This window comes from Osmerus eperlanus, chromosome 18 (assembly GCF_963692335.1).
Source record: "Osmerus eperlanus chromosome 18, fOsmEpe2.1, whole genome shotgun sequence".
NCBI lineage: Eukaryota > Metazoa > Chordata > Actinopteri > Osmeriformes > Osmeridae > Osmerus > Osmerus eperlanus.
Genome location: NC_085035.1, coordinates 247,795 through 261,050, shown reverse-complemented (window position 1 = coordinate 261,050; position 13,256 = coordinate 247,795). Strand labels below are relative to the sequence as shown.

The 13,256-nt window shown below is 48.2% G+C and overlaps 4 protein-coding genes across 5 annotated transcripts; 1 reads left to right on the top strand and 3 right to left on the bottom strand.

Annotated features, from left to right (window-relative positions):
• Positions 1 to 496: 496 nt before the first annotated feature.
• surf4 (surfeit 4) lies at positions 497 to 5,579 on the bottom strand. The gene is made up of 6 exons (XM_062484242.1): positions 5,358 to 5,579; positions 3,016 to 3,202; positions 2,825 to 2,901; positions 2,686 to 2,729; positions 1,842 to 2,028; positions 497 to 1,605 (listed from the first exon to the last, which is right to left on the bottom strand). Exons 1-6 carry the CDS (start codon positions 5,403 to 5,405, stop codon positions 1,339 to 1,341), a joined length of 810 nt encoding a protein of 269 aa, XP_062340226.1. The 5' UTR covers positions 5,406 to 5,579; the 3' UTR covers positions 497 to 1,338.
• A 292-nt stretch (positions 5,580 to 5,871) lies between these two features.
• LOC134038705 (uncharacterized) lies at positions 5,872 to 8,784 on the bottom strand. Of its 2 annotated transcripts, XM_062484238.1 has the most exons (3): positions 8,733 to 8,784; positions 8,457 to 8,635; positions 5,872 to 7,994 (listed from the first exon to the last, which is right to left on the bottom strand). In XM_062484238.1, the coding sequence occupies exon 3, from the start codon at positions 7,950 to 7,952 to the stop codon at positions 6,168 to 6,170; it is 1,785 nt and encodes a 594-aa protein (XP_062340222.1). In that variant the 5' UTR covers positions 7,953 to 7,994; positions 8,457 to 8,635; positions 8,733 to 8,784; the 3' UTR covers positions 5,872 to 6,167. The 2 variants fall into 2 exon arrangements, with proteins under 2 accessions (XP_062340222.1, XP_062340221.1); XM_062484237.1 differs by lacking the exon at positions 8,733 to 8,784 and having other exon boundaries at positions 8,457 to 8,657.
• surf2 (surfeit 2) lies at positions 8,782 to 10,639 on the bottom strand. Its single transcript, XM_062484241.1, has 6 exons — positions 10,454 to 10,639; positions 10,131 to 10,282; positions 9,731 to 9,834; positions 9,298 to 9,483; positions 8,980 to 9,107; positions 8,782 to 8,890 (listed from the first exon to the last, which is right to left on the bottom strand). Exons 1-6 carry the CDS (start codon positions 10,526 to 10,528, stop codon positions 8,801 to 8,803), a joined length of 735 nt encoding a protein of 244 aa, XP_062340225.1. The 5' UTR covers positions 10,529 to 10,639; the 3' UTR covers positions 8,782 to 8,800.
• Positions 10,640 to 10,760: 121 nt separating this feature from the next.
• Positions 10,761 to 12,207, top strand: bbln (bublin coiled coil protein). The gene is made up of 2 exons (XM_062484243.1): positions 10,761 to 11,195; positions 11,576 to 12,207. Exons 1-2 carry the CDS (start codon positions 11,117 to 11,119, stop codon positions 11,812 to 11,814), a joined length of 318 nt encoding a protein of 105 aa, XP_062340227.1. The 5' UTR covers positions 10,761 to 11,116; the 3' UTR covers positions 11,815 to 12,207.
• Positions 12,208 to 13,256: the final 1,049 nt, after the last annotated feature.

The window sequence follows — 13,256 nt, the reverse complement described above, 5'->3', positions numbered from 1 at the left end:
ATCAGGTTGTCAACCGATTTCTTTAGAATCAACACAATTTGATTGTCCATGTAACACAAAGTAAGCTCTTACAAGTTTATCAACAGAGCCGCCAATTCGTTCTCTGTTCGCTGCCTTCACACTAGAACCAATTTCCCGTCTGGACAGACTCAACACTCTCCTGCTCAAAGTATAACAGAGAGAGAAAACGTTTTTTTTGCATCTTTATTCCACCGCCATGATCTCCAAAAAAACTAAACAAAACAGCCAAAAAAAGGATCCAAAATACATCATAAACGTCTGAAAAAATTATTACACAGATCATTTTTTTCTTATACAGAGCAAAAACAAAGTCTAGGTGACCGCTGCTTGTGTTCAGTTCAGTGTGTCTCTCTAGATGTAATAATATGGCGTTTCACAAACGTGTATCTCCCCCCTATTGCCCAGATCAAACACAGTCCACTATTCAGGCGTACAGCAGAGACGTCCAGTACAAATGGCCCGAGCTAACAATTGGATTTTCAATCAAGCGCAACTTCAATCCACCAATTAGTGTGCGACGTAAACCCCCCCCCCCCTCACTGTTCAGAGAGGGGGAACCGGTTTTGTTTTTCAGTGCCTGAGGTCTCGAGATCAGTACGATGAGTCACAGACCGTCTTCCCCACAGAGCGGGTAAGAATGACATCTTCCCCACAGAGCGGGTAAGAATGACATCTTCCCCACAGAGCGGGTAAGAATGATATCTTCCCCACAGAGCGGGTAAGAATGATATATTCACAGGTACCTCTGATACATACTCTCCACTTTGCCACTTTTGCATGTATTCACAAATGTTTGTTAAAGTTATGGTATAACATCTGTTAATACAAGGTCATAGACATACCTTCCATAGACAGAACAGACTCTTTTCTAAAACTCCACCATGTCACAAATTAGCTACCTTGCTCTTGTGACATAGATTATTGTGCCGTTTATTTTTCTTGCCACCTGGACAAACTGCCATAAATAGCTGTATAAAAAATCCAGTATCAACCGAAAAGAAAAAAACTGAAAACTAAAGACAATGGGAGAAGAAATGAGGCATGTCAGAGGGGGCTCATGTGACTGTGTTTGTGATTGGCCAGAAGACTGTCCCTGGGGGGCTGTGATTGGCCAGAGGACTGTCCCTCAAGGGGCAGTGGTGTCCTGGGGTTAGTGGTGGTGCTAGGGTTTCTCCTCCCCCCCACTGCCCCTCTCCACCCCCCCACTGCCCCTTTCCTCCCCACTCTCCCATCCATCTCTCTCCCCATCCATCTCTCTCCCCCTCCACTACTATCATCACTCTCTCCTCCACTCCTCCCTTAACCCCCCCCCCCCCTCTACCATTCCTTCTTCTTCTCGTCCATGGACACGCCCCCGGGCCCCAGCGCCACCACCAGCAGCAGGCCTCCGATCACTGAGGTGGTCTGGAAAAAGTCGTACTTCAGGAAGTCGTGCATGGGCTTGTAGGCTGGAACGCTCCAGAAGGCGTTGAAGTAGATGTTGATGGCCAGGAGCCAGAGGACCAGGGTGAGGGCGGCCAGCTTGGTCTTGAAGCCCACAGCCACCAGCACGATGAGGGCCGTGCCCACCAGGTTCTGGAGGATCTGGGGGGAGGAATCTAGCATGAGAGCACTGATAGCACACTGACAATGTGTTTGTGTGTGTGTATTGTGTGTGTATATTGTATCTATATAATGTTTGTGTTTATAGTGCAGAAAGTACAGCAGATCAGATGGGACCTCCTCTGAAGGTGCACTGAGCCCTGACCCCCCCGCCCCTCCTAACCCTGATGCCCCCCCCCTCCTCTCCTTCTAACCCTGACCCCCCCCTCCCCACTCACAGAGAAGAAGCTGGGGTCAAAGTGCAGCAGGGTCATGAACATGAGCACCAGCAGTACACGGCCGCCCAGCTGCATGTACTGCTTAGGGGAGCTCTCCCCCATGGAGGGGACGCCCGCGAACATGCTCTTCCCCTCAGACCGAGACTCAGCCAGCAGCAGCAGCAAACCTCCACCCAGGGCCAAGTTCCTGGGGAGGAGAGGGGGGAGGAGAGGGAAGAGAGGAGAGGAGAAAGAGGAGAGGAGAAGGAGGAGAGGGAAGAGTGGAGAGGGAAGAGAGGAGAGGAGAAGGAGGAGAGGGAAGAGTGGAGAGGAGAAGGAGGAGAGGAGAAGGAGGAGAGGGAAGAGTGGAGAGGAGAGAGAGGGAAGAGTGGAGAGGAGAAGGAGGAGAGGAGAAGGAGGAGAGGGAAGAGTGGAGAGGAGAGAGAGGGAAGAGTGGAGAGGAGAAGGAGGAGAGGAGAAGGAGGAGAGGGAAGAGTGGAGAGGAGAGAGAGGGAAGAGTGGAGAGGAGAAGGAGGAGAGGAGAAGGAGGAGAGGGAAGAGTGGAGAGGAGAGAGAGGGAAGAGAGGAGAAGAGAGGAGAGAAGAGGGAAGAGTGGAGAGGAGAAGGAGGAGAGGGAAGAGAGGAGAAGAGAAGAGGGAAGAGTGGAGAGGAGAGAAGAGGGAAGAGTCGAGAGGAGAAGGAGGAGAGGGAAGAGAGGAGAGAGAGGGACCGAGGGAAGAGTGGAGAGGAGAGAGAGAGGGACCGAGGGAGGTTCAAACAAAGTTAGTCAGACAGCAGATCATACAAGTAGCCTCACACGTTTAGCAACACAGCAGTCAGACCTGATGAAGACAAAGATACATACCTCATCAAAAATTTAAGATCCCATAAAATGCTGTATGCAACAGTCTGGTGGAAAAAATAAGATATTTAGATGTAGAAATGAAGAAAGATGAACGTGCCTGATGAATATAGAGATAAGAGAGCCAGATAAGCAGACTGACCTGTAGAGCTATGATTCCGAACAGTCCAAAGCAGGCGTACTGTACAAAGTTTCTACTGAGGATGAGAACACAGCCTCCTGCAGGAGGAGATGAGATATTATTGGACTCATTCATAATGACCTGCCTCTGCCATCTCCAGCCATACTACCCAGACCCCCATTTCTCCTGCTCCCAGTCCAGCCCCCCCTTACCCAGCTGTCCAACGAGGTTGAGCAGCACAAAGGAGGTTGCCAGGAAGTAACCGCAGCCCCAGGTGGCCTCGATGTAGTCTCTCTGCTCGCTCCACTGGAACCACATCCTGATGCCGTCCTCCAGGAAGGTGCTGATGAGACACAGGCGCGCCAGGTGAGGCAGGTACTGCTTGGTCACGCGTAGGAACTAGGGAGAGGAGAGGGGAAGAGTTAGGGCTGCAACACCAGGAACTAGGGAGAGGAATGGAGAGGAGATGAGTGAGAGTGGGTTAAACAGGCCTGTCCGATTGTCCGGGACTAGTGATTTTTTTATTTATTGTAAATGTATTGTAATGTAATAAGTATTAAGACTGAACTTGTCCGATATTTCTATTTTAAATATTTTTAAAACCTTTCGAAACTATTTGCTAAACAGAATAAAGAAGAGCACAGTAGAGTATAGTAAAGTCCTCATTAAGTACTCATCAATGATGCAAACCAATTTTTTAAAATAAAAACGCAAATATTTTTTCAGCCTTTCAAAACGTTTTGTTGAAACAATTTTTCTAACCTTTAGACTCTTATTTCAAAACTTCTTTCAAACCTTTAGAAACTTAGAATCAGTCTCACTTGCCCAAAGGACAAGTGGCCAGAAACATTTAAGTCAACCTCTGACTGTAGGGTACCATCCTCTCCTCTCCTGCAGGAAACACAGACACTGTCTATAGGTCAGTAGTACAATCATATCATCCATATCTTACAGGGGAGAGGGTAAGGATCAATGGTAGAACATTTGCTTACACATCAGGACGTCCCAGGTTCAAATCCCCTAAGTGAATATATTACATGACATTATTGTTACAATATGTTCAAAATGTTACAACTCCTGACCTATGTTCCCTACAGTCTCCCACAGAACTTCCTGAAGGATCTTTTATCCAGCCCTGGCCCCTCCCACCTTCCTGTCCACATCAGCACTGGCTGGGCCAGATAGCCATTCACATCAGCACTGTCAGGAAGACAGCAAATCACATCAGTTCTGCCCGGGCCAGCCAGCCAATCACATCCCCAACAACTCCCACGAGAGATCCGTATGAATGGAAGGGCTAGGCAGCCAATCAGGATTAGCCTGAGGTTGTTGTGACAGAATGGCTCCAGGCCATACTAGAATTATTTGCACAGAAATGTCAGCTGGAATGTTTGGTGTCCCCTTGTTTGACAAAGCTGATAACGGGAAAGCTTAAACTGCTATTGTAGGTTTCCAACCCCACGTCAACACAACAGCCTGCAGGCAGCGTTAGAGAGGGCTACTGTTCGGTGACTGTGCGTTGTTACCTACAAGCAGACACCTCTCTCACCTGTCAGAGGAGGGGTGGAGGCAATTCAACGTCACCTTACCTACTTTAGAAGAGGAGAAGGGGGAGCTGTGCTACCCCAGCCCAGATGCGCGAGCTGTTCTCCCCAGAGAGCCGTCATCTAGTGGAGTGAAACTCTGCACCGCTACCGGGAATAATGACGCTTCCTGTCCACTCCTCAAACTAGTACCAGTCCTGTAACCTGAACTATGCCAGCCTCACAACCCCCTATATAGGCCAGGACATTCCGAGGGGATTGCAACTTCATCCACAGAGCCCGGTATTTCTTACAAGCAGGCCACGAAGTTATGGAACATCAGGCCAACATTACAGGCACAAACATGCGGTTATACCCGTACAACCATCGGTTACTTGAGGGTACAAGCAGTCTGGCTGCTTGCGACTACCAGAGCTGTGTCCCAATAAGCACCTCTTACAGAGAAACACTTCAAACTAGAACACGACATTATAAGGCCTCCGTGTACCGACATGGGATCAACCCCACACTGGCAAAGCTGATCTGAAAGTTGAAAGTACTAGTAACTATTGAGTTGCTATTGCGCAATCTACGTGCTTTTTCAAAATGTGATTATCACCACACAGGAATGTCCCAAAGGTAAATGTAGCCATTTAGCTGGATAATTAAACCACGTACTGCAACGTATATTATCAGAGGCAAAATTAACATTTCTCGTGTATCGAGCAAGCCAAAGGCACGTTAGCTGGCTTAGTCTAGCTCTGCAGGAGAAAAAATCATTGATTGAAAAATTACATTAGCTTTTAGTTACGCACCAAAATAACTACGGAATGAATTCAAAAGTCACATATAGACAGACTAGATGCACAGCCTACATGCTATTTAATTCGCTAGAAAAACTTGTGTAAACTAATTAATTAGCTAGCAGCTGGCTGGCTGGCCAGAATCTAACGTTAGCTAGCTCCACTTCTGTTTGGTGGATGAACAAGCTAGCTAACGGGCTCACAAATGCATTCCGTAAACCCCGTTACCTGGTCCGCGACGTCTTCCGCCGTGTTCATGAGATCCTCCTGACCCATGTCTTACTATATCGAGGTTAATAACAAATCTATATTGATGTCGAGCAGATTATTCGCTATTGTGAAAGTTCCTTTCTCTTGTTATTTACTGCTACAAATCTCGCCTGTCTCAACAGAGAAGGCCGCCTCCGCCCCACAATGCCTCGCGTGCCTACGGTAGCCCCCTACGGTTCTGCAACCGCTGCCTGCCACGTATACTCAAGATACTCACTAACGGGCACACCGTCTGCCCAATTCTCTAGGTACACACGTAAATACAATAGTCAACAATTGTTCATATTCTTCTGTTGAGGTTAATGTCAGACTGTGACCAACATAGCAAACAATTATAGAGCATTCTCTCATGTAGTGAGACGAGGAGACTGCAAGTAGAGCAGCATAGGAGGTTATAGGGTTTAACATTTTAGACAGGTATCAATCTCAAGCTTTAGTGTGAACCCCAAGAAGGTAGATTCAATGACCAGAGTAAAGTAGTCAGGGCACTTTTATTGTTGGCTACTTTAAAAATAAATCTCTGCAGAACAGTGGGAGTGAGGTAGAGGGCAGAGACGTGAACGTTTGACTGTGTTTATAAAGACTACCTATAGTCATGTGAAAAACAACTTATTGTAAAGAAAAACAAACACAACATGAAATAATTGATAAACTGCAGAATACTATATAGTTGATGTCTAACACACAAGTCAGACCTTGATTCTGTAGCTGTAACCTAGCTTAACACAATGTTACAGGAAACGCATTAGGAACAGCTAGCTCCTCAGGCTAGCCCTCGGCCACCTCCTGCTTGGTCCCAGAGGAGCTGGGGCCAGATCCCACCCCAAAGGCGTGGCTGACCACGAAGGGAAGGTCAGCCACTGTGGCCTTTAGAGAGTCGGTGTAGCTGGTCTTGGCCATCCAGATCTGCCTGCGGACGGCCACTGAAGCGGACATGACCCTCCCTGAGAGCTCCGCCTGGTGGGACGACATGAGGAGGGTGAACTGTCCGATGAGCTTCAGCTCGTCCAGAACGGTCCCGAAGCGCTGGGCGTGCTGGTCCTTGGCCACCTCCTCCAGCAGCCGTCTCTGGTAGTCCGACAGGTAGCGCAGGTAGTTGGCCGTCTTGGCCAGCATGCCGCCCGTCTCGTACATCTTCTCCACCAGCATCTCCGTCACACGCAGCTGCTCCGCTGGCAGCGGGGAGTCCTTCTTCTCCGAGGGTGTCACCGCCTGGAAGATGGCCGACATGAAGCAGCTGACCTGCGGCATCTGCTGGTAGGCAGGGGACTGCCAGTCGTGGAGGCGGTACAGCCGGGACAGGTGTTCCCGGTGGGGCAGCGAGCTGGCCGGGTTCTGCCAGCTGCTCTGGACTAGCTCCTCAAACTCCGGCACCATGGTGGGGTCTGGAGGGCCAGAGGCTGAGCTGGGGAAGTCTACACCCAGGTAGCTGGCTGCTCGCGCCACCAGACTCTGCAGCTCCTTGGCCTCTAACAGGTCCTGCTGGGAGAGGGCGTCTGCAGACTGGGAGGCCTCCTCCCGCTCTGCGTCGCTCAAAGGCCTGGAGACGGATGAGATGGACGAAGGCTCCTCTTCCTGTTTCACCACGGTGATGGAAGCCGTGACCAGCTGCTCACTGGACGAGCCCAACTGTTCCCTCTGCTGCTGCACGTCCCGTGACGTCTTCTGAGGAGCGCAAGAGGTCTGGGAGGACACAGAGAGCAGCGTAGCGGCTTCCGCGGGTCTCCTCTCCAGAGCCTCAATGCGTTTATCCAGGAGGCTCCACTGCATGTGCACGGCCTGTTGCTGGGCAACCAGCCTCTGCTGCAGCACCTCCAGCAGCTCACAGTGCCTCCGCCTGCCCCGCCCCGTCCCCCGCCCGGACCTCCGTCCCGTTCCCGATGCACAAGAGTCCTCCCCGGAGCTCCAGCAGGGGGAAGAGGAGGAGGAGGAGGGGGAGTGCCTCCGCCTGTGACCCACCCGGCTCCTCTTGGCCCTCTGGGAGCAGCGGGATCGACATGAGGAGAAGTGGCGGCGTTTGCGTGAGATGGCGGTGAGGCCGTGAGGGCCCAGGTGGCTGATGGAGGGGGTGGAGTCTGCGGACTGCTGCACGGCCAGCTGGGACAGGTAAGCAGCTCTGGATCCCCCGGGGCCGAGGGCCATCTGGGGCGGGGGAGGCGGGAGGAGGGTGAATACGACTGGAATGCTGGAGGGGTGGGTGGAGGCAGCGGGGGAGAGGTGGGCAGGTGGCAAGGTGGGGCCTGGGTCCGGCTCAGCTTTGGGCTGGCTGATGGGGGCTGCGGACGCCTCAGGCTTGGGCTGGACCTCGGAGCGTGCCGCCTCATGTTTCCGCTGCTGGCTCTCCCGGTGCATCACCTCCTGCACCTTGGTCAGACGGTTGATGCAGGTGCTCCAGTCCATGCTGGCACAGTGGGGACACTTGCCATACTCCAGCACAGCCTCCTTAGCATGCTGGAGGCCCAAGCAGTGCAGACACAGTTCGTGGGTGTCCTTCACGGGGATCTTGTGCTTCCGACAGTCACACCATGTGAAGCGTGGAGATGATGTGGCCATGTTCTCCAGCTGCACCGGCTAGACTCCAGATTATTTGCGTTCCTGTAACAAGTGAATAAAGTCAAATGTCAGAAAAACACTCAATTCTTATCCCCGCTAAATCATGGCACAAACAGCTAACAGCTTCAGCACTAAACGATAGGAAGGTTTATTTGTGTGCATAACTCGCATCAACTATTTAGCTAATTAATCACAGCGAAGATTGTTCACACAAGCACGCCAACTGCCGCGTTTCTATTTGTTTTAATAATCTTAACAAAAGGTGTGTAAACAGGGAATAAGTACATACATATAATGCATTTCCTTTTCAAACAAGGTTTGATTTAACATGACGATGGCAGCATTTCGGATTGGGAGACTCCCCGAGGAGTCATGGAAGGGACTGCCCGTCTTTGTGCGGTTCCCTCCCCCACTTGTGTTGATGTTGCGATGATAAGTGCAACACGAGAATGACAGAACATGCAATCTGACAATCCCACTCAAGACATTTTAATGCATACTCACAAACGCGTTTTCTGATAATGTTAGGTATGATCCAAAATGAAACACGATCTGCAAAAACACTGCTCTGCATGTGGTGAGATCTGTCTCCGCCTCCTTCTGCCTACGTCATTCCCTGTGCGACAGAGGCTCTCAGCAAGATGGTAAACAATATGCAACCGCTCTCCTTTATGGGAAAATAGCTTTGACGATAACGCAAAAAAATACATTATAAGTGAAACGCCAATTTATATATTTAAGTGGCAACATTATAAACTATATATGCATGTTACATCTTACATGTTTGTTTTCCATGTGACTCTAAAAGCTTAACAAGAACAGTCTGGAATGACAGTCAAGAAAGTTTTTTATTTTCCATTTGTAATCTTTGCGCCGTTATTTGAGCCTTTTCTTTCCTTGTGGTTCTTGAACTTTTTCTGGAAACGACAACCTTGAACCTGTAGAGGCCAAAATGAGAACAATGTCACCAATACAATGAGACACCAGCCTCGATTATAAATTGTTGTGGAAGATAAAAGACGCTGACCTTTCTGCGTTTCTGTGGAGCCTGTTTATCTACTTCCATTTCCTCCTCTTCCTCGTCTGTTTGAAAGTCATCCTCCTTTGTCTGTTCTTCCGCATCCTTTGTTGTCTCTTCTGCAGGAAACATGGACGCTACAAGAACAGAGGTGTCAGTCTCCACCAGCCCTCACCCGTCAGCCTCACCAGTACACACATGGTACTGACCAAGTATTCAGCTGTCCCCTCACAGCATCCAACAGCCAATCAGAATCCATAAACACTCAGCAAACTGTACAGCAGTACTAGCTAGGTTACAGTCCTGCAGGGGTGCAGCAGTACTAACAGGGGTACAGGTCACTCATGCTGTCCTCAGAGTCACTCCCGCCATCGTCGCTGGTGCTTGGTTCCCAAGAGGCGCTCCCCCGCTGGCCATGGCGCCCCCGGTCCCTCTCCCCCCCACTGTCTCTGGGTCTCTTCTTCTGCAAGCACACCGGGACGAACTCCACGCCCTGCTGCACACACTCCTCATCTGGGGAGGGCAGGGTACAGAGAAACATCCGTCTCAGGAGATGTTGCATGTACACATCTGCTAAATGAATCACATGTAACGTAATGGATGGCATCATCATGTCAAGATGTGACATGTATAACTGATATGAAATCCATGCTTCAGGACATTAGTGGAAGGACCATATCAAAATGGTTGAGACCAAGAGTTTATTTATGTTATCATGTCCAATACCATAACATAATGAAACGTGTGCATGTGTACTAACATTTTTCTAGTGACCGCTTGAAGCGTTTCCCGTTGACGTGCCGCAGGACATGGTGAGGCAGGCGGTTGATGTGTCGGAGCGTCAGTTTACAGAACAGCTGATTCCTGAGGTACACAGGCATGTGGTACTTGTTGAGCAGGGACAAAATAATGTAATTTATTAAGCATATTGAGCCTTCTCCGAAAAAGTCAACGGAATGGTTAATTACACATTACGAAGATAAGAGAAACAACGGCTAGAATAAACGTAATGACAATGAATGACTTAGGTTCTAATGTTCTTTAATTAACAAGTGGTCAGATAAATTGAAATTAGTATATACCTAACTATGAACGTTAGTGCCTATCCGCAAGCTCCTTAAAGATAATCTAACTACAACGAAACCGAGCCCAGTACTCACGCTTGTTTCGTGCTTGGTACCACATGCGGTTCATACTGGCTGTAGTTGAACTCTGCTGTGGCGCTTAGTTTCTCATACTTCTTTCCCTTGGTGAAGTTCTGTAGCTCTGTAAGACTGCAAGGGAACTCGTGTCCGTTGAGAGAGCATTTTATCTAATAATAAACAGAGGAGAGGAGTCAGAAAAAATTGTCGTTGGCGAGCTTGTTCCATAGCAACACAGGTGTGCAGCGAATGGTAGCAGAGACCTGGCAAACGGTAGCTAGCAAGTTAGCAGTTAGTTTATCATTAAGCAACCACATAATTCCAGTTAATAGCCAGCACACCTTTTTGGAATCCGTCAGTTGAAGAAACGGGTGATTTAGAAGGAAGGCTTTAAGGTCTGCTGGTAGCTCGTCCATATTCAAAAGAAAGTAAAAAAAAAACACCCCTGACAATTTGCACACACGTGGGTTCTCTTCTCCTGGAACGTTTTCGACCGCAGCAGATGCAAGTCGCACTCTGGCGCCATCTACTGACGGTTCATCGTAACGTAAACACAGCCAAGGAGACCACGAAATAGCCCGTCGTGTAAAATCTCTTACCATCTACAATAGTTGTATCTTCTTGTCGAAACATCTATATAAATTCACAAAGACACAAATCGTAGCTGTTAATGCAAATGTGCGTTTGTCCTGTCAGTTTTGCGTTATTGATTTGACAATTACTTGTAGGCATCACAGTAGGTAACCTCGAGACTAGTCGGACCCCAGTCAGCTGACAGTAGAATCAAGCTAGGAGCACAGTCCATTTCATCTGTCACAAATCAATGATCTGTCTCTCTTCTTTATTTGATCCCTTGACGCTCGATAGATACATATACTCAGGATACACATCAATATTGGTGTAGGCCTACTTGCATCTGTAACATCTCGTATTGTGAGTGGCTGGCCGACCTGGGCTAGACAGTTAGCACAGTAGCTTGACCATTTCAATAACATTCACAAACAATGTCGGGACCAAATGGAGATCCCGACCTCTCTATTGAAGACGGCATTATCGACGACGAGGACGAGTTCAGCGTAGAAGGTATATTTCTAGCTTGTGTTTCTGGTTTCTGTACGATCACTTTTGACTCCATTATCTGCCTCAACGTTGTCGATTCATTGACATGACGGAATACCCACAGTAGCTAGATTACATGTGTAATCCGTTATTTTTGCCATAAAGTGCTGTCATGTTAATAAACAGTGAGAAATTGTGCCTCACCTAATTATTTTTTGTGTGTGTCAGACATCACGAGGTGTGTTAGCATGACTGTGCAAGAGATCCAGTGCCCCATTACACAACTAGTGTTATTCTAAGACAGATGTATCTCCTACCTAAAGGTTAATTAGGCTACTAAAGCTAGGGTCCTGTTTGGCAACTTGTAAACTAATTAATTCCCATACTCTCCACTCTCTTGGAAGAGTACGCAGCCATCAACTCAATGCTGGATCAGATCAACTCGTGTCTGGATGACTTGGAGGAGCGCAACGACTCTTTGAACGGCAAACTGCAGGAGTTACTCGCGGCTAACCGGCAGGTGAGACATGAGATGCGAGCCCAGCAGAGCGCTCCCACGGCCTCCGCGGAGGATAAACCGCTGCAGGACGAGTCCTCACCTGCCGAAGCGGAAAAGGACGGAGAGTCAAGTGAAGGACGTTAACACAGCAACATTGTTCAGCTGTAACGGACTATAACGTAAAGCGAGGCTAGAGCTCTTCCCATAACAGTCCTCAGCAACACTCCACCCACCCGTGTGAACGTTTCCTGAAGTGTGCTGTAGTGCAGACGCATTGTGTAGAGGATGGAAAGGGGCTTTATGTTCGTTGTCCAAATTATGTAGCACTTCCGGATTTTTCTCTGGTACTAGTCAGCACCCTCAGTACGGTTCCTGCTATTAACTACACAATGAGCCAAATGCTGACTGCTTTCATCGTTCCTCCGAGTTTTTCCATTGATTTGCTAATCAATATATAGCCTCTTCATAATCATTTACCTATGCATTAAATATGGTTGTGTTGTTCGCTGTCTTGACTCATCGTAGGCCTATAGGGAACTGTAATACACTGGAGATGTATCAAAGAGGTCATGTGTGCCGTCTGGTCTCGTGCAATAAGAAACAGGGAAGGTTTTTGTTTCTCCAGTATATCTATTTAAGTCGTTTTATTGTATAACTGTTCAAGGTGAATAGTGAGCAGATATGAATCAACGTGGCAAGCAATTGTCAAATTTTATTATAAATTAAAATGACCCCAATACAGAAAACAAACATCCAAAAATACATTAAACTTGCAGCTTCTAGAAAACATCACTTGTTCATCTGTCATTTGCAGAATAAAAATACATTTGGAAACATACAGCTTTTGTTTGAAGTTTCTTTCTGATTTAGTTGAGCTGGATCTAAAAAGGACCAGCATTGTATCCTCACATGCCCAGACCTCTCTCCCCTCTGTTCCTCAAACTGGCCATGTACTGCTGCAGCGCATCAGTGTTACACTACTTTACTGTCCCACATCCCAAGATGTAATCCCCTCATTTCAAAAAGGGGAACACATTTGTGAATGAAACAGAGAGCTACACAATTTAGTGAAATCAAATACAGAATCCACAACTCCACTGTTGGAGTTAGACATGTATTTGCTATGAAGAAGGAAGCTGCCAGCGGATGGTTCTAGCGCTGGTGCTCTTACGGTGGTTGAGCTGCTGGTTATTCAACTTGTAGCTGCAAGTCTGCTTCACACACACACACAACATCTGGCCACGAGAGGCATGTCCTCTGGACAGTTCTAGAACTGATACCAGTGGAACGATGAAGCCAAACGAGAGATGCTCCTACACAGTATTACATGGGTTCCTTGTAGTCCATAGCGTTGGAGCAGATTACGTTTGAGGGTATTGTGAGGGGTGGGTGCAAAACAAATGACAAAAGCAACAAAGTTAAGGTAGAGTGATTCATCACTAAACTATCCACACCTCATATACAGTACAAAGCACATTTGTCAGTTGGCTGGTGTGAGCATCATTAAGCCTTCTGTCCAGAAGGGTTAGCTGATGGGTCTAGCCACACTGACCACACTGACGTGGTCCACTTAGAACTGGTGACTG